General features: G+C 48.7%; 1 protein-coding gene across 1 annotated transcript in view; it reads left to right on the top strand.

Moving 5' to 3' along the window:
• TTI1 (TELO2 interacting protein 1) overlaps positions 1-6,355 on the top strand; it is a 28,747-nt gene extending 22,392 nt beyond the window's left edge. The window contains exon 8 of the mRNA XM_079978983.1: positions 5,592-6,355. Within this exon, the coding sequence (XP_079835109.1) occupies positions 5,592-5,811 (220 nt within the window). The 3' untranslated portion in view covers positions 5,812-6,355. The remainder of the gene's footprint in view (positions 1-5,591) is intronic.
• The last annotated feature ends 12,233 nt before the right edge of the window (positions 6,356-18,588 follow it).

Below are 18,588 nucleotides of genomic sequence, written 5' to 3'. Positions count from 1 at the left end.
GTTTTGACCAGATTTACTGGTGTTTTGGCCAATCGGGGCATTTTCTGCAACAGCTGCTCCCACACCTGTGGAACTCATTGCCTGTTGAGCTTGGCATGACCAGCAGACTGCAAACCTTTTCGGAAAGTTCTTAAAACTTTCTGTCAAGGTGGAGTGCCTGCCTCATTTCTTTGATTACTGTTTTGATTTTGAGTGGGCCTTTAAAGAGAAAAGCATGATTTATAGACGCCAGGTCCCTCCATAACCCCCACCATGTGCATTGGCTTCTGTACTTGATATCTGCGTTGGAGGACGAAGTCCCATAGAAAAGCAGCAGCAATGGCAAGATTTATAAGTCAGTGAGAAGGGAGGCTGCACAATGAAACTGTTTGCAAAATTCTGTGAGAAGGAGAGAGAGAGAAGGAAAGGAACCGCTCTGCTGGCGTCAACTGGGTCGGCCTTTCCCAAACTGGGCCCCCCCAGTTGCCTTTGGACTACAATTCCCATCATTCCCCAAGTCAGCATGACTGCGGTGACTGGGGCTGATGGAAGAAGCTAGAGTCCAAATGAAGAAAATAATAATAATAATAATAGTAATAATAATAATTAATAATAATAATTAATAATTTATTATTTATACCCCGCCGATCTGGCTGAGTTTCCCCAGCCACTCTGGGCGGCTCCCAATTGAGTGTTAAAAACAATACAGCATTAAATATTAAAAACTTCTTTCAGATGGCTGCCTTCAGATTTCTTTTAAAGATAAAATAGCTACTTATTTCCTTCACATCGGAAGGGAGGGCGTTCCACAGGGCGGGTGCCACTACCGAGAAGGCCCTCTGTTTGGTTCCCTGTAACTTCACTTCTCGCAGTGAGGGAACCGCCAGAAGGCCCTCGGTGCTGGACCTCAGTGTCTGGGCAGAACGATGGGGGTGGAGACGCTCCTTCAGGTATACTGGGCCGAGGCCGTTTAGGGCTTTAAAGCTCAGCACCAACACTTTGAATTGTGCTTGGAAACGTACTGGGAGCCAGTGCAGATCTCTCAGGACTGGTGTTATGTGGTCTCGCCGGCCACCCTCAGTCACCAGTCTAGCTGCCGCATTCTGAATTAATTGCATTTTCTGGGTCACCTTCAAAGGTAGCCCCACGTAGAGTGCATTGCAGTAGTCCAAGTGGGAGATAACTAGAGCATGCACCACTCTGGCGAGACAGTCTGGGGGCAAGGAGGATCTCATCCTGCGTACCAGTGGAGAGCACCAGGTTGGGAAATCTCAGCAGCCATGTCGCAATTTGAATTTTGTGTATGTGCAATTCCTACTTCTAATAGAGCAAGTTTGGGAAGAGATCATAATGTCATCTCAGGTGTTAAGCTAAGTGTGTGTGTGTGAGAGAGAGAGAGGGGGGGGGGAGGTATGTTTGTGTAAGATAGATAGACATTCCTTCCAGAGATTTACTTCTTTCTCTCACAGCCTTTTAAAAATTTAATCTCTGAACCAGTTGCTTTATGTAATCACATTCTGAAAATGCAGCTAACTCTGAACCCACAGCTATTCACCTCCGTGTGGGAATGTATTGATGAAGGAAGTTTAAAATAGGAAGTGGCACTGCCTTTAATCAGGACTCTCTTGTTTTTCCCCGGGCTTTGGCTCGCAGCAAATAAGCATTAAGGCGGAGAACACTTATTTAGCACATTGCAATTTCCAGGGTGCTGACTGTGCCGTGAACCAGAACCGTATTTTGGGGGGAATGTGTGGGGAAGAAACAAGAGGCTTTATCCAGAGGCAGGGCTCCAAATGAGTCGAGACAGGGCTGGTGTTCTCCGCAGCCGTCCAGGATCAAACATATGGATTGCAAAGCAACCAGGATGAATTAACATCCTTTGCCATTGATTAGGTGGAGCGAGGCTGGCAGGGAACCATCACTGCGGAGCAAAAATGGTCTCCGGCCACCCAGTCCAAAAGAAAGGAAGAAAATTCTTGTGGCGAGGACAGAGAAGAAGTTGTTTGATTTGAAAGACGAGCCAGTCGTTGCAGGGACTGGACTAGGAAGGCAAGACTGTCCTCGCCTGTGATGTGAGCCTGGCCTCGATTTGCTGCAGTAATGCTGTGTCATTATGCAAAGCCACCGCCCTGCACCCATTAAAAAACCGCTGAGCCTCCAAAGTAGGAATTTGGGGGAAGCCTGAAAGAGGGCAGAGCCATGGGAGATTCAGAGGGAAACCACCTCCGACCATCATTCTGGATGATACGATTTGGCGATTCCGTTTTTACGATACGATACGATAATCTTTATTGTCATTCTCCCATACAGAACAACAAAATTGAAAAAGTCTACATCAGACATTCAAAAACCAACAAGCCTACTATCCTCAGCTATCCTGTCTCACCAGAGTGGTGCATGCTCTGGTTATCTCCCGCTTGGACTACTGCAATGCACTCTATGTGGGGCTACCTTTGAAGGTGACTCAGAAACTACAACTAATCCAGAATGCGGCCGCTAGACTGGTGACGGGGGGCGGCTGCCGAGACCATGTAACACTGGTCTTGAAAGACCTACATTGGCTCCCAGTACGTTTCCGAGCACAATTCAAAGTGTTGGTGCTGACCTTTAAAGCCCTAAACGGCCTCGGCCCAGTATACCTGAAGGAGCGTCTCCACCCCCATCATTCTGCCCGGACGCTGAGGTCCAGCACCGAGGGCCTTCTGGTGGTTCCCTCATTGCGAGAAGCAAAGCTACAGGGAACCAGGCAGAGGGCCTTCTCGGTAGTGGCGCCCGCCCTGTGGAACGCCCTTCCAGCAGATGTCAAAGCAATAAACAACTACCTGACATTCAGAAGACATCTTAAGGCAGCCCTGTTCAGGGAAGTTTTTAACGTGTGATATTTTACTGTATTTTTGGTTTCTGTGGAAGCCACCCAGAGTGGTTGGGGAGGCCCAGCCAGATGGGCGGGGTATAAATAATAATAATAATAATAATAATAATAATAATAATAATAATAATAATAATATCCTGCGCTATCTCTGCAGCTTTCTTATGGCACCTGACAGCATAGATTTAATCCAAGGTGGGAAGAGTGCACCCAATTATTTTCTCCGCTGTCTTTACAACCCTGGATAGCATTGTTTTTTCCCTGACTGTGCAGCTCCCAAACCACACACACAGATCGTAAGTTAATACACTCTCAACAGTACAGTGGTCAAATGCCATCAACAGGCATTATATAAAAGGAGACGATCAAGGGAAGAGTCTGGACTCTGGGAACAAATCACAAGCTCCAATATATCAGTAATGGTAGGGGCTGACGTACAATGACGCTGTATGTTGGAAGATCCGAGGTGCGTGAAAGGATGTCCTTCTCACAGCACATAGTTCAACTATGGAACTCCATGCTGCAGGAGGCAGAGATGGGCACTGAGTTGGATGGCTTTAAAAGTGGCTGGATGAGGAGAAGGCTATCAACAGCAGTTGGAGGCAGCTGTGCTTCTGAAAATCAGTTCCTGAAGCCATAGGAGGGGAGAGGGATCTCGTGCTTGGCAGGTCAAATGATATTATACTGACCATGGCAAAGTTTCTTTTGGAGGTTCTAAGAAACAAAGATCATTATGCCCTAGATAAAACAAAATGACTGCCTTGGTTTCTTCCATCTGTCTGTCTGGTCATTTTAACTGTACAGTGGACACTCAAGTTGCAAATGTGATCCGTGTGGGATGCATGTTCGCAACCCGCATCTGCGCATGCACGGGTTGCAATTCGGCACTTCTGCGCATGTGCAAAGCACGATTTAGTGCTTCTGCGCATGTATGACCGCCAAAACCCGTAACCCGTTCTGGTACTTCCAGGTTTTGGCGGTTCGCAACCAGAAGCGGCTGTAACCCGAGGTATGACTGTATCTTGTTTTGAAATTGTTTTGTGGGTCTTTGGACCACAATAAAGTATCGATTGATTGGCAGGTTTCTCAGAAGAGGCATTGGGTGGGCCGCTGTGGGGACAGGACACTGGACTCGATGGGCCCTTGGCCTGATCCTGCAGGCTCTTCTTACAGTGTTCTTCTAAGCGTTCTTGTGCTAAGCGATCGATGCTCAGAAATAGCCGGGTGCCTTGCAATTCCTTGACACTTTGGGGAGGAGTAGCCGGGTTGGTTCTCCATCATGTTAAGGAGACCTTTGCTGGACTGATTAGTCTTTTCAGAGGTTGCCTCAAGTCAGCATTTGAGGAGAGCGGAGCTCTTGTTCAGGTGGACATGATCCGCAGGATGAATGAAAAGAGATCCCACACCCTCAGTGCTGTGCTAACCCAAGTCTAGTAGGGGGGTTGGGGTGAGCCTGGGTTCCCCAAGTCCTGGACCCGGTATTATTAGAGCCATTCAGCCATGGAACAACCTCCCCTCGCAGCCTGAATTGATCTAGCCTGAGATACTGGCGCAGGCTAAATGCCTTTGAGGATCTTACCCTTAAGATCAGCTGGTTAGAGCAACTAAGGACCGGGGGCTGGGCACAAAAGTGGCAAGATGAGCTTAGGGTTTATAATCTTCAAATGGAGAAGTCCTTAGCCCTTAGGCCATGTGGCTTTAGAAACTGGATTTTTGATCAGGATGCCAACCAAGACAGAGCATCCATCACTGCCCCCCCCCCCCCCCCGTTACTCTACTTGGTACCCCCTAATTAAGACCAATCGCTCAAGGCCCTGTCACCTTGAGACTCTGAACTTCCCACAACAACGCAGGGCCTTTGCAGAACTAAGATTCCAACCGATGCCCCCAGCATATTTAGAGGGGAGATATCGGGGAATTCCCCATACAGATCGCAAATGTATACATGGATGCCGAGGACATCACAGACTATCTGCTGATTTGCCCCCTGTAGACAACACCCAGAGGGAAATTTATATCGCCGGTTCTTAACTGGCTTCCAGGTCGAACTGCACAGGAAGTGACCGTTGAACTCCTAGCAGGTAAACATCTAGATATTACACACCAGGTAGCCTAGGCAAATTTGTGCTGGCAGCCAAGAAGCTCCGTTCCAGCTATGTGAATGCACTCCAGTCTTATGTTTTAATGTTGTAGATTTCTTTTTATGTTGTAAACTGCTACAAGTTGCGTTGTATGGTTTTAGAGGAAAGTTTTCCTTTTATTCTCTGTCACCCATTGTAAAGGCCTTTGGCTATACAGTCATACCTTGGGATAAATATGCTTCAGGTTGAGCGTTTTCAGGTTACGCTCCGTGGCTTTGCTGTTCGCACATGCGCAGACGCTCAAAATGACGTCACGCGCGGAAGCGGCGTAATGCGATGCACAGGCGCAGATGCATGTTACGTTCTACTCAGGATGCAAACAGGGCTCCGGAATGGATCCCGTTCGCATCCAGAGGTGCTACTGTATACAATAAAATGGATTGACGAAGAGCCCTGTCTTTGACTCCTACAAGATATGGTGGACTCTTCTTCATGGAGGTCTTTTGGCCACCTTTCAGGGATTCTTGAGCTGTGATTTCTGCATTGCGAGGGGGGTTGGAATAGATGACCTTTGGGGGTCTCCTTCCAACCCTGTGACTTTATGATTCTAGACTTCCCATTGACTCAGCTTCCCCTCCCTGCTTTTGTTTTTGTCTCTGCAGCGTTTTCCTCCACCTGATGCAGGTGGACCCGGATGCTGTCTGGCTCTTCCTCAGCAACGTCTGGTGCCCCCACCCCTACGAGCCCCCCCACCCCAGCCTGCACCCCGTGAAGCTGGCCGGGGCAGAGAAGAAGCGAGGCGAGTTCACTGACAATGTTGGGCGGCTGCTGGGCGAGCTGCAAGGGAGGGAAGGAGCGGCGGTGGTGGCTGCTGCACCCTGAGAGCCACCCTTGAAACCTGGGCTGACGGGAGCCTTTTGCTAGAATCTGGGGGTCCAGTGGCGCTCCAGGCAGCAGCAGGAAGGGGAACAGGAGGGTTGATGGGGTAACATCCTCAGGCAGCATTGTGCAGTTTCTGAAGAGGAGTCTTGGAGGTGCACCTCCTAGGGAGAAGGTCTCAGCTGGTCAGAGAACATGACTGCAAAGCCTCTGAGCATGAGATGACTGCACCTTTCTAGGGACCTCGGCCCATCCGCACCTCGGCTTAATGTGGAATAGGCACCCCTTCTGTGTCCTTTGATTCCCCCTCGTCTATACGGCATTCACCAGAAACAGCCGCTGCCCTCAACGTTCTCCTTCTAAATCTGGAATTTCTCTGATCCACGGAAAATCCAAAAGGGACACCTGCTCTGCCTGTCATTTTTATTGATTCAAAAAAGGTTATGCAATATTCTGCAAATTGCAGTGTTATGAAACAGGATCTGGTGTGGCAGTTTACCTAGCGCATCTACAAATACAGACATGAAATAAAGCCTAAATAAATAAACCACAGGGCTGTTTAGCTGCGTAGGTGGCAGTGGCTGCAACTATAGTATAGATATAATGGTTAAACAAGGCAAGGTTCCCCTGTTACTCCAAGTTATTAAAGTATTCAGGTGCCCCCAGTCACTATGCTGACCATATTTGTTCGTAGGTCAAGGTGGGAGTCCTCAGCCATGTTCTTCCTGGCTTCCAAATGAAGTGAAGTCAGACCAAGCAGGCGGGAAGTTGTCCTTTGCCTTTGGCTTCTGCCATCTTGCCCTGGACACCTTTGTCCATGCTTTCCTTCTTTCGACATGGGCGTTTTTGAAGTGGAGCAGCTCCTGCAGGCGGCAGGGCTACTTGAAAGAGCAAATAGTAGAAAGCAAGGAGAAGAGACCCCAAAATCCCTGGCTGAAATCGTGTCCGAATATAAGCCACTCAGGTGTGCACTAGCAAGGGGATGAATTGGTGATGTGAAATGTGGATTTTCCGGGTGAGTCTGGATGGGCCCTAGTTAGGGATGCTTGACTTTCCTGTAGGTTGCAGTTTTCTGAAATCCTTGTTTTGCCAAATATCTTGGCTGCTGGGTTTCAAGAGGGCAAAAGCATGTGCAGGTGTGCAGGGAATGTTGCAGTTTTGCAACCACGCAGTGAGCTCATGCAAAATCTGTCCTTGTTGTTGTTTAGTCGTTTAGTCGTGTCCACCTCTTCGTGACCCCCTGGACCAGAGCACGCCAGGCCCTCCTGTCTTCCACTGCCTCCCGCAGTTTGGTCAAACTCATGCTGGTAGCTTCAAGAACACTGTCCTACCATCTCGTCCTCCGTCGTCCCCTTCTCCTTGTGCCCTCCATCTTTCCCAACATCAGGTTCTTTTCCAGGTGGTCTTCTCTTCTCATGAGGTGGCCAAAGTATTGTAGTCTCAGCTTCAGGATCTGTCCTTCCAATGAGCACTCAGGGCTGATTTCCTTCAGAATGGAGAGGTTTGATCTTTTTGCAGTCCATGGGACTCTCAAGAGTCTCCTCCAGCACCAGAATTCAAAAGCATCAATTCTTCAGCGATCAGCCTTCTTTATGGTCCAGCTCTCACTTCCATACATTACTACTGGGAAAACCATAGCTTGAACTATACAGACCTTTGTTGGCAAGGTGATGTCTCTGCTTTTTAAGATGCCGCCCTTGTTTGCTTGTAGGAAAGAATGCAGATATCTTCCCCCTTCCATCCTGCACCATCTCAGGCCAAGGAAATTCACTGCTCCCTTCTTTGGGAATGTGAGGAGGTGAAAATGCATGGTTGCTTCAGTTGGAGAGGCAAAAAACCCTGCCTGTGTAGATTTTCAAGAGACTGATGAACCCCGAAGCAAAGAGTGATCCGTTACCCAGGAGCAGCCCAATGCGAAACTTTGCCACCTGCCTCCTCGCTTCTCCACCAATTATTTATCGCAGGCAATCTTTGCAAACTCCGCCACCCATTAATCTCATTGCTTGGTGGAACCGTTCAAAATATAGTGCAATTTTTTTAAACACGGGGGGTGGGGGAGAGAAATGGGATGCCACTCTTTCTAACAACGTTGCCATTAAATGCTTGGACTTGCTTCTGAAATAGTAGATCTGTCGGAGTCGTTATTCTGCAGCCATGAATGGCATGCAGGGTTAATGCAAAGGGGCTGTTGCAGGAAGGGCTGCTGTTCTTCCAGAGAGTTGCGGAGGGGGTTGCACAAGGTCTGTGTTGCTATCTCACTACTTCAGTAAAAACTTCTATCATGTCTCTTCTAACTTGCGTTCTACGTGGGGCTACCTTTGAAGGTGACTCAGAAACTGCAGTTAATCCAGAATGTGGCAGCTAGACTGGTGACTGGGAGTAGCTGCTGACACCACATAAGACCAGTCCTGAGAGACCTACATTGGCTCCCAGTATTTTTCTGAGCACAATTCAAAGTGCTGGTGCTGACCTTTAAAGCCCTAAACGGCCTTGGTCCAGTATACCCGAAGGAGCGTCTCCACCCCCATCGTTCAGCCTGGACACTGAGGTCCAGCACCGAGGGCCTTCTGGCGGTTCCCTCGCTGCTAGAAGTGAGGTTACAGGGAATCAGGCAGAGGGCCTTCTCGGTGGTGACGCCCGCCCTGTGGAATGTCCTCCCACGAGATGTCAAGGCAATAAACAACTATTTTACTTTTAAAAGACACCTGAAGGCGGCCCTGTTTAGGGAAGTTTTTAATGTTTGACGCTGTATTGTTTTTGATATTTGTTTGGAAGCCGCCCAGAGTGGCAGGGGAGACCCAGTCAGATGGGCGGGGTATAAATAATAAATTATTATTTTCTCTAAACTAAAAAATTCCCAAATGCTGTCCCTTTTTCCTCCTGGGGGAGTCTCTCCACCCCCTTGATAATTTCTGGCAGCCCTTTTCTGAACCCCTCCCAACTCTGCAATATCCTCATTTGTTGTGTTTCGATGGTACAAGAAAGTGGGAGGGAGGGAAAGAGATGGAGCAGCAGGAATGTCTAGTTAGTTCCTCAACGAAGGTGGAAAACAGGCCTTGTGGCATAAAAAAAATGGAGCAAGCAGACTCTTTTTTCTCTCTCTATCTCCCTGTATTTGATTTCTGGGTCCCCCTGGGCATCTCTCCTCCTTCCTGGCCCATTAAGGGCTTTAGCATAAAAGGTGAGGCTTGTCCACATCACATCTATTGATTACAGAGCAAGGTTTACAGCGCTACAGATGAAGCAGCTGTCAGAGGAAAGGCAGATTTTTCTGGTGTCGTTTGTTAGGAAATAAAAGAGACATTAGAGCATCAAAGCCTCTCCGCGTGTCAGGATTCCCGGGAGAAGGTCGAGGGGAGGGGGACAGGCTCTTCGGCTCTTCTCTTTTGTTCTCCAGCAAATGGATCGGCTGCCTTTCCCGGGGAGGGCCGCTTCCGATAAATTGAATCCAGGGCTGTGATCCAGAAGAGAAGAAAAAGGATAATCTTGTCACCTGAATGAATGATGGCAGTTCACACTGGGCGTTCATACTCAAGGTAGCCGCGGGGACAAGCAGCCACCTCTCCGTGGCACTGGAGAAAGGGGGCAAATTAATGTTTTTCTCCCTTTCTCACGGAGCCAGCCAGTTAGGCAGGGTGAGGCCACTGCTTCAGGCTGCAGAACCACCCCAGGGGGCAAGGTGGGGTCCGTTTCGGGCAAGATCTCAAAACAAATCAGCGTGACCTTGTCCCAAATGGGTGCCTATGGCAGCGGAACTTCTCCCTCAGTGGGAGCAGAGGCAGGTAGGTGGGGGTAGGGGTGCCAGCAGGGTAAAACGGGACACCCTGCTCCACTTTCTCATAACGCTAAAACTCACCGGCATCTAATGATGCTGAATGTTGGACGATTCAGGCAGATAAAAGAGTCTTTCAAGCAGGGTGTAATCCACTGAGAGCAGTCAAACAACATTCCTTGTTTTCCTAGAGAAGACATGTGTTTCCTCCTGGGCTGGAGCATCGTTCCTCTGCATGTGACTAGAGGTGGGCATGCCCAGGTAACAATAGGGCAAGGCATGCTGCCAGTCTTTCTGACTTCCTCCATTGTTGGAGTAGTTTTTTAACTAGGACTGCTCTGCTAGCTCTCAGCTAGCAGAAGCACTGGGATTATTCCCCCATATGGGGTAGATCCACGTGTACATATTTGAATCTATGTCTGCCTTCAGGAATCCAACTGAGTAAACTTCTTTTATTGACTTTGAATAGAAGTGTCGTGTCCTTATTATTTTATTTTCCCCCCATTTTTTTTTTAATTTTCCACCAAATTTTTAAACACACAAACAAAAAACAAACAAACATAAATCCTAACCTTATTAAAACTAATCTTATTAACATTGTTTGTGTCTTTTAAAAGGGATTAAATGGAGTTTACCAGGAACATACAATTTAATCTGAGACAGACTGAATTGTATAACAGTGAGAGGCTCACACGAGCCTGCAACCAGCTATCTGCTGTTCATGTAAAGGGGAATGTAAACTCTGCTAAGTAAAGGAACTTGCTAGCTCAAGTTAGGAAGGATATTAATAAACAATATACTGTCTCCTGCCACCCTGAACATTCCCACCCTTCACACAGTGAGCAGTTGAGCTGCGGAACTCCCTCCCTCATGAGGCCGTGATGGCCACCAAGTTGGAGGAGAAGAGGGTTCTCCATGGCTATTGCCACAATGGCTCTGCTGCGCCCTGGAGCCAGTGATGCTTCTGAATCCCAGATGTTGGAAACCACAGGAGGGGAGAGGGCTGCTCCTGTGCTCAGGCATCTGATTGGCCACTTAGAGAACTGGATGCTGGACTAGATGGGCTGCTAGGGTAGTGTCAGGTGTGCGTGCAGGAGCCGGGCCCTGTGACCAATAGGACTTTGAAGGACTGGGGCCTTCCTAAGTTTGTTCTGAAGAGGCAAGGCGTGGCCTCACAGGTGAGGCCAATTGGTAACTCACAGCACCTGGTGGCAAGAGCCCGGAAGGGATATAAGGTCAGCATTTCCCTTTGGCTCTTTGCCACAGCAACACGTTCCCTGCCTTGCTGAGTTTGACTCCTTGCTTCTTGATCCTTGGACCCCAGACTTTGTGACTCCTTGCTTCTTGATCCTCGGACCCTTTACTTCATGACCCCTTGCTTCTTGATCCTTGATCCTTGAACCTTGGACCCCTGACTCCTTGACTCCTTGCTTCTTGATCCTCGGACCCCTGACTCCTTGACCCCTTGCTTCTTGATCCTTGGACCCCTGGCTCCTTGACCCCTTGCTTCTTGATCCTCGGACCCTTGACTTCATGATTCCTTCCTTCTTGATCCTCAGACCCTTGACTTTGTGACCCTTTGCTTCTTGATCTTTGGACCCTGACTTCGTGACCCCTTGCTTCTTGATCCTCGGACCCTTGACTTTGTGACTCCTTCCTTCTTGATCCTCGGACCCTTGGCTTCTTGACTCCCGGCTCTCTGACCTTCAGACTCTTGGCTTCCTGACTTCTGGCTTCTGGACTCCCATTCCTGCTCCCACCCCGCCATCTTGCCCCCAGTCCCAACGTCCCCTGCCGGGACTTTGATCACCCGTGAACCAGACCATGACAGGTAGCCTTGGGTAGTCCTCTCCTCCTCCATGAATTGGCCCAATCCTCTTTCAAAGCCAGCCAAGTTGTTGGCCATCACGACCTCCTTTGGGAGAGATTTCCATCACAGTTTAACTTGGAGCTTCCTGAAGGACTTCCATTTATTAATTGCGTCCCATAAACCATCCCAAAGTGGTACTCAGAAGAAGCCCTCGATAGTCCTCTCCTCCGCCGTGAATTTGTCCAATCCTCATTTAAAGACATCTAAATAATATAATAATTTATTATTTATACCTCGCCCATCTGGCTGGGCTTCCCCAGCCACTCTGGGCGGCTTCCAACAAAATATTAAAATACAGTAATCCATCAAACATTAAAAGTTTCCCTAAAGAGGGCTGCCTTCAGATGTCTTCTAAAAGTTTGGTAATTGTTGTTCTCTTTGACATCTGGTGGGAGGGCGTTCCACAGGGCAGGCGCCACTACTGAGAATGCCCTCTGCCTGGTTCCCTGTAACCTCGCTTCTCGCACTGAGGGAACCGCCAGAAGGCCCTCAGTGCTGGACCTCAGCGTCCGGGCAGAATGATGGGGGTGGAGACGCTCCTTCAGGTATACTGGACCGAGGCCATTTAGGACTTTAAAGGTCAGCACCAACACTTTTAATTGTGCTTGGAAAGGTACTGGGAGCGAGTGTAGGTCTTTCAAGACCGGTGTTATGTGCTCAGTAGCCGTTCCCAGTCACCAGTCTAGCTGCCGCATTCTGGATTAGTTGCAGTTTCCAGGTCACCTTCAAAGGTAGCTCCATGTAGAGTGCATTGCAGCAGTCCAAGCGGGAGATAACCAGAGCATGCACCACTCTGGCGAGACAGTCCGCGGGCAGGGAGGGTCTCCGCCTGCGTACTAGTTGGCCAACTCTTCCAAGAAACGAGTTCCAGCTCAGCTTTGCTCATCACAAAACAAGACACAAAGTGTTGGGCAGGGTGTGAATGAGACCAAATTTAAATGTGCTTAAGGGGGCGGGAAAAGTCACATTGAGCTCACTTTGGCCGGGGAGGTGGCTGGACCCCGGATCGGGAGAGAAGGGCCCCCACATACTGCTTTCTTCCTGAGGTATTCATCCTGTTCCCTGGAACTTGGGTAGGCTATAGGTGGCAGAGCAGATGGAAGGAAACTCAAGGAACTCCCCCCCCCCAAAAAATATATATATATTACAACCCCCTCCCAAAAAACCCTGCAGAGCCATCCAACCTTCAGGTTCTGTTTTGAAGCAAGAAGCAGAAGCTTGCAAACTGGCAGCTGAGGGATGCCTTTAAAAATCCAGTGCAAAGCTTTGATTCTTTTTTGGTTTGCAAATGGAGCAAACTTAATATGCAAAGCACTAGCTGAGAATAAATAGGCAGCGTGAAAATGTCATTTCCACACAGTCACTTTTCTGACCATTATGCCGCTTCAAACAAAAGCAATTTACTCTGCCTATAATAAAGCCAAGGTGATAACGAAGCTCTTGAGTCACTTCTGCCCCCTCCCCCGCTGCCAGACACCACCATAAAAATGGGAACATGAACCATCCTGCCTGGAGCCTTCAAGCTTCCCAGAGAATTTCTAATGGTGCCATAAACTTAGAGAAACATCTTGTTTCCTGTGCAAAGAGGGCCATAACCTGGGCAGGGGAGCCAGAGGTGGGAAAATCAATGCCTTGATGGGACGGTTAAGCTGGGTCACAAGTCTATAAGAGAGGCGACAAGGGGAGCAGAAAGGGGGGCCTTGTAGGGGTCACGGTGGGTAGGGGTCATCTCAGGGCGTCCCATGATATGCAGGGCCACTGTTTAAATTCTTTTGTATCCTTAACTGGATGTCCATTTACAGTTCTATCCATCTCTCAGATAGATAGTCTCTATCTATATCTATTTATCTCTATCTATCTATCTATCTATCTATCTATCTATCTATCTATCTATCTATCATCTATCTATCTATGTATATCTATCTATCTGTCTATCTATCATCTATCTATCTATCATCATCATCGATTGATCTATCGATCTACAGTTTTACCTCGGGATGCGAACGGGATCCATTCTGGAGCCCTGTTTGCATCCTGAATGGAACGTAAGATGCGACGGTGCGTCTGCGCGGGTCGAGTTTTGCCGCTTCCGTGCATGCGCGTGACGTCATTTTGAGCGTCCTCACATGAGCGAGAGGTGAAACCCGGAAGTAACGTGCGCCGTTACTTCCGGTTTGCCCCGGAGCGCAACCCGAAAGCGCTCAACCTGAAACACATTCAACCTGAGGTATGACTCTATCTATCTATTGTAGAGTTGGAATGTATCCAAAGGTCATCTAGTCCAACCCCCTGCAGTGCAGGAACCTCAACTAGATCATACATGACAAATGACCATCCAACCTCTGCTTAAAAATTTCCAAGGAAGGAGAGTCCGCAACCTGTCAAAACAGCTCTTACTGTCATAAAGTTCTCCCTAATGTTTAGTCAGAATCTCCTTTCTTGTAACTTGAAGTCACTGGTTCGAGTCCCGCCCTCCAGAGCAGGAGAAAAGAAGCTTGCTTCATCTTTTATGGGACAGCCTTTGAGATATATGATGATGATGATTTTGTCATTTATACCCCACTCATCTTGCTGGGTTTCCCCAGCCACTCTGGGTGGCTTACAACACACATAAAACCACAGCAAAGCTAGATCCTTTTCACATGTACTGCTAGTAACCCAGGTGTCCCCCATCCTATACAGTGGTACCTCGGGTTACAGACACTTCAGGTTACAGACTCCAGAAATAGTACCTCGGGTTAAGAACTTTGCTTCAGGATGTGAACAGAAATTGTGCAGCGGCAGCGGGAGGCCCCATTAGCTAAAGCGGTGCTTCAGGTTAAAAACAGTTTCAGGTTAAGAACGGACCTCCAGAACAAATTAAGTTCTTACCCGAGGTTCCACTGTATTGTTGTATCTGGTTCTTCCTGCCTAAGTGCAGAACCTGACCTTTGTCCCTATTGAAATTCATTCCTTTAGTTTAGGCCCAGTTTTCCAATCTGTTAAGATCACCTTAAATCCCAGTTGTGTCTTCTACAGCATTGCTACCCTTCCCAATCTGGTGTCATCTGCAAATTTCATGAGAATTCCCTTAATTCCTTCATCCAAGTTGTTTCTAAAGATGTTGAACAACAATGGGCCCAGGACAGAACTCCCACTTGCCACCTTTTCCCCAGGAAGACAAGGAATGGTTAGTGAGCACTGTTTGGGTTATTTCCCCAGAGACCCACAAAAATACATTTCCAATTCTGTCTGCCCCCAGCAATGAATTTTCTGAAGATTTTGTCTGGTTCAGTTTGTGTTGCCGCTTCCTCAGTGCTGTCAACTGTGTGCTGCTGAACTCCCTTCAGAGAGTATCTCTTGGCAGCTGGAAAAGAATAATGGAAACCTAGAACTGCAGAGTTGAAAGGGACCCCACGAATCATCTAGTCCACCCCCTGCAATGAGGGAATCTCAGCTAAATAATCCCTGACAGGTGGCCATCCAACCTCTGCTTAAGAACCTCCAAGGAAGGGAGTCCTTTCCACTGTCAAACAGCTCTTACCATCTCCTTTCTCAGAAGTTGAACCCGTTGCTCCTGGTTCTAACCTCCGGAGCAGCAGAAAACAAGCTTCCATGTTATAGATGGATGCATGGACAAGCTAGAAAGTAAAAACCGCCCTTTGATTTCCTGTTGAAGGACGGTGATGATGTAATAGTCAAGAGTTTCGGACTATGGCCTGGGAGTAAAGGTAAAGGGACCCCTGACAATTACCGTATTTTTTGCTCTATGACTCACTTTTTCCCTCCCAAAAAGTAAGGGGAAATCTATGTGCGTCTTATGGAGCGAATGCAGGCTGCGCAGCTATCCCAGAAGCCAGAACAGCAAGAGGGGTTGCTGCTTTCACTGCACAGCGATCCCTCTTGCTGTTCTGGCTTCTAAGATTCAGAATATTTTATTTCTTGTTTTCCTCCTCCAAAAACTAGGTGCGTCATGTGGTCTGGTGCATCTTATAGAGCAAAAAATACGGTAGGTCCAGTTGTGACCGACTCTGGGGTTGCGGCGCTCATCTCGCTTTATTGGCCAAGGGAGCCGGCGTACAGCTCCCGGTTCATGTGGCCAGCATGACAAAGCCACTTCTGGCGAACCAGAGCAGCACACGGAAATGCCGTTTACCTTCCTGCCGGAGCGGTACCTATTTATCTACCGGTACTTGCACTTTGACGTGCTTTCAAACTGCTAGGTTGGCAGGAGCAGGGACCGAGCAACGGGAGCTCACCCCGTCGCGGGGATTCGAACCGCTGACCTTCTGATCGGCATGTCCTAGGCTCTGTGGTTTAACCCACAGCGCTACCCCCGTCCCTATGACCTGCGAGACCTGGGTTCAAATCCCCGCTCAGCCATGCTGCTCACTGGGTGACCTTAGGCAGCCTCCCCTACCTCCCAGGGTCATTGTGAGGATGAAATGTGTAGGAGTATGATTTGCTCCACCTTGAGCTCCATGGGAGAATAGGTGGTATATAAATGTAATAATAAAATGTAGTAATAATAAAATATATATATATGTATTTAAATTTAATAAGTAAATAATGATGAACAATGTGGTCTGCGTTGCCATACAGTGGTACTTCGGGTTACGAACTTAATTTGTTCCGGAGGTCCGTTCTTAACCTGAGGCCTGCTTCTGCTAATGGGGCCTCCCGCTGCCGCTGCCCTGCCGCTGCTGCAGCACAATTTCCATTCTCATCCTGCGGCAAAGTTTGCAACCTGGAGCAACTACTTCCGGGTTAGCGGAGTTTGTAACCCAAAGCGTTTGTAACCCAAAGCATTTGCAACCCGAGGTGCCACTGTGTTTGGGGAGCCTTATACCAAATCAGGTCATTGGTCCATCTAGCTTGTATTGTCTACACTGGCTGGCAGCAGCAATATCTCTCCAGCGTCTCAGGCAGAGAGTGAGAACTGAACCCGGGACCTTTTGCATGCATGGGAAGCAGACGCTCTCCCACCTTCCCAGGCTGCACAGGCTGGAACCTGCAACAGTTCCATTTCCCCGGCAGTCAGACTCCCTTCCGAGAGCATCTCCTGGTGCCTGGATTCCAGAGCAGAATCATGGAACTGGAAGGAACCACGAGGTTCATGTAGTCCAAACCCCTGCAAGGCAGGAATCCTTTTGCCCAACGTGGGGCTTGAACCGATGACCCATGAGATTAGAGAGTCCCGTGCTCTACCAAACAGAAGCGGGAGCAGCCCCAAGTTCAGAGAGTGAAGGTGAATAAAGAGTACTTAAAGAGTATTAAAAAAATTATTGTGATAACAAAAATCTCCTGGCAGACCTCGAATGATTCTTGTAATCTATAGGTGATAAATAAACAGAACATCTTGAAAAGAATCGGGAGAACAAAAAACAACAACAAGGCAGTGTGTGTAAAATAACAAAATAAGAAACAGTACAATGAGAATAATCAGAAGTTTATTTTATGTATTCCATGTTTCATTCTTTTCTTTTTCTGTATAATATGTGTATGTAGTTTGTATATATTGTATTATTGTGTACTGTTGTGTAAGTTAATGTTGATTGTTTAATAAAGATTTTGAAAAGAGAGAGAGACCAAGATCCCCATGCTCTACCGAACAGAAGCGGGAGCAACCTGTGTGTGGGTGAGAGAGGTCAGCCAAGAGTGCTGTGCATTGTCCGCGCCATGTGCCAGCGGTGTGCAATGCTTCTGCATGCGCAGGCTCTTCTCCGTCCGGTTTCCCCCTCCTTGGTCCAGCCAGGGCTGCTGCACCTTGACAGCTACAAGGGCAGGCAGAAATCAAGCGCTCCCCCAGCCCAGAGATGTGGTGAAGTGGGAGGGGGCTTTGCAAAGTCCCTTGCTAGCCTGAGGCTCTGCTTTTATTTGCACCTCCTCACTGGCCAGGCTCCTGTGTCTGAAATGCATCATGGAATTGCTTATTTATCCCTCTTCATTTGGAGGGGGGGGGCTCTCATCAGCCTTGGGCAAACCTCAGCCGGCCCCCACTTTCCACTCTTCTGCCTCTTGCTGGGTGAGGCGTAAGTTTGCTTGACAGGAGGCATAAGAAGGGCAGACAAAGCGAGAAATCACCGTCCGGGGAAGATAGACAAGCGAGGCCTGGGGACGGTTGCAGAGAGGCTGTGTATTTCTTTCCTGACAAGACCGTCAGGGCTACTTATGGAGCTGTGCACAAGTTCACCCCCCCCCCTCTCTCTGCGTAACGGGGTGATTGTGGGGCAGAGGAGAAGGAAGAGAGATGCTCCTGGTCCACGAGGTCTGAGCCTCTGCCTCTCTTTGGGACATCTGGGGAAATGAAAAATGGTCTGGAGACAAAGCCTCCATCATCACCATCATCATCATCATCATCTTATATTATTTTTATTATTGTTATTATTAATGAATTAATTTAAATTGGAGCGTATGAGGTGTGGGGACACGTTGTGCTCCTTCTGGGGTCCTTTGTCCACCTTTGGTCCCCATCTGTGATGGCTTGGGAATCGGATTCAGAGACTGAACCTGAGGAATTCCAGCCTGCACAGGAGTCCCCGCCTCCAGATCCAGCTGAGCTGGGCTGGGGCTTGAGCCTGAAGGGTCCTCACCTGTGCTAGATCCTCAGGAACAGGCATCAGCTGAATCCGCTCTGGCTCCTGAGGTGATGGAGGACCCATTGCCTGCAGGTGCTCCTCTCCCAGCCCCATCAGGGGAAGCTGAGGTTGCCTCTGGGTCTGGTAACCCTCCAGCCTCTCCTGAGCTGCAGAGGCTCAGGGCAGAGAGGCGGAGGGAACTAAGTTCTCGCAGGAGGAGTGCTCGCCTCCAGGCCAGGAGAGGTGAGTCACTCTATGCCTCAGAGGAGATAAAGGCCAGCCTGCCCAGGCCCAGGTTGCGGGAGCAACATCGTTGGTTGCCTGTTCCTGCCGGCACCCTGTCCTGCTCTTCTGCCAGAGTTCCTGACTACGTTTCTGTGCGCTGCTCTGGTTCGCCAGAAGCGGCTTAGTCATGCTGGCCACATGACCCGGAAACTGTACGCCAGCTCCCTCGGCCAGTAAAGCGAGATAAGCGCCGCAACCCCAGAGTCGGTCACAACTGGACCTAATGGTCAGGGGTCCCTTTACCTTTACCTTTTTAAACCCTACACAAATCCAGAGGGGATTCCCTAAGATGGTTG

This window comes from Podarcis cretensis, assembly GCF_951804945.1.
Source record: "Podarcis cretensis genome assembly, chromosome: 6".
NCBI lineage: Eukaryota > Metazoa > Chordata > Lepidosauria > Squamata > Lacertidae > Podarcis > Podarcis cretensis.
Note: the sequence above shows the minus strand (reverse complement) of the source record. Positions and strands in the feature narration are given on the sequence as shown.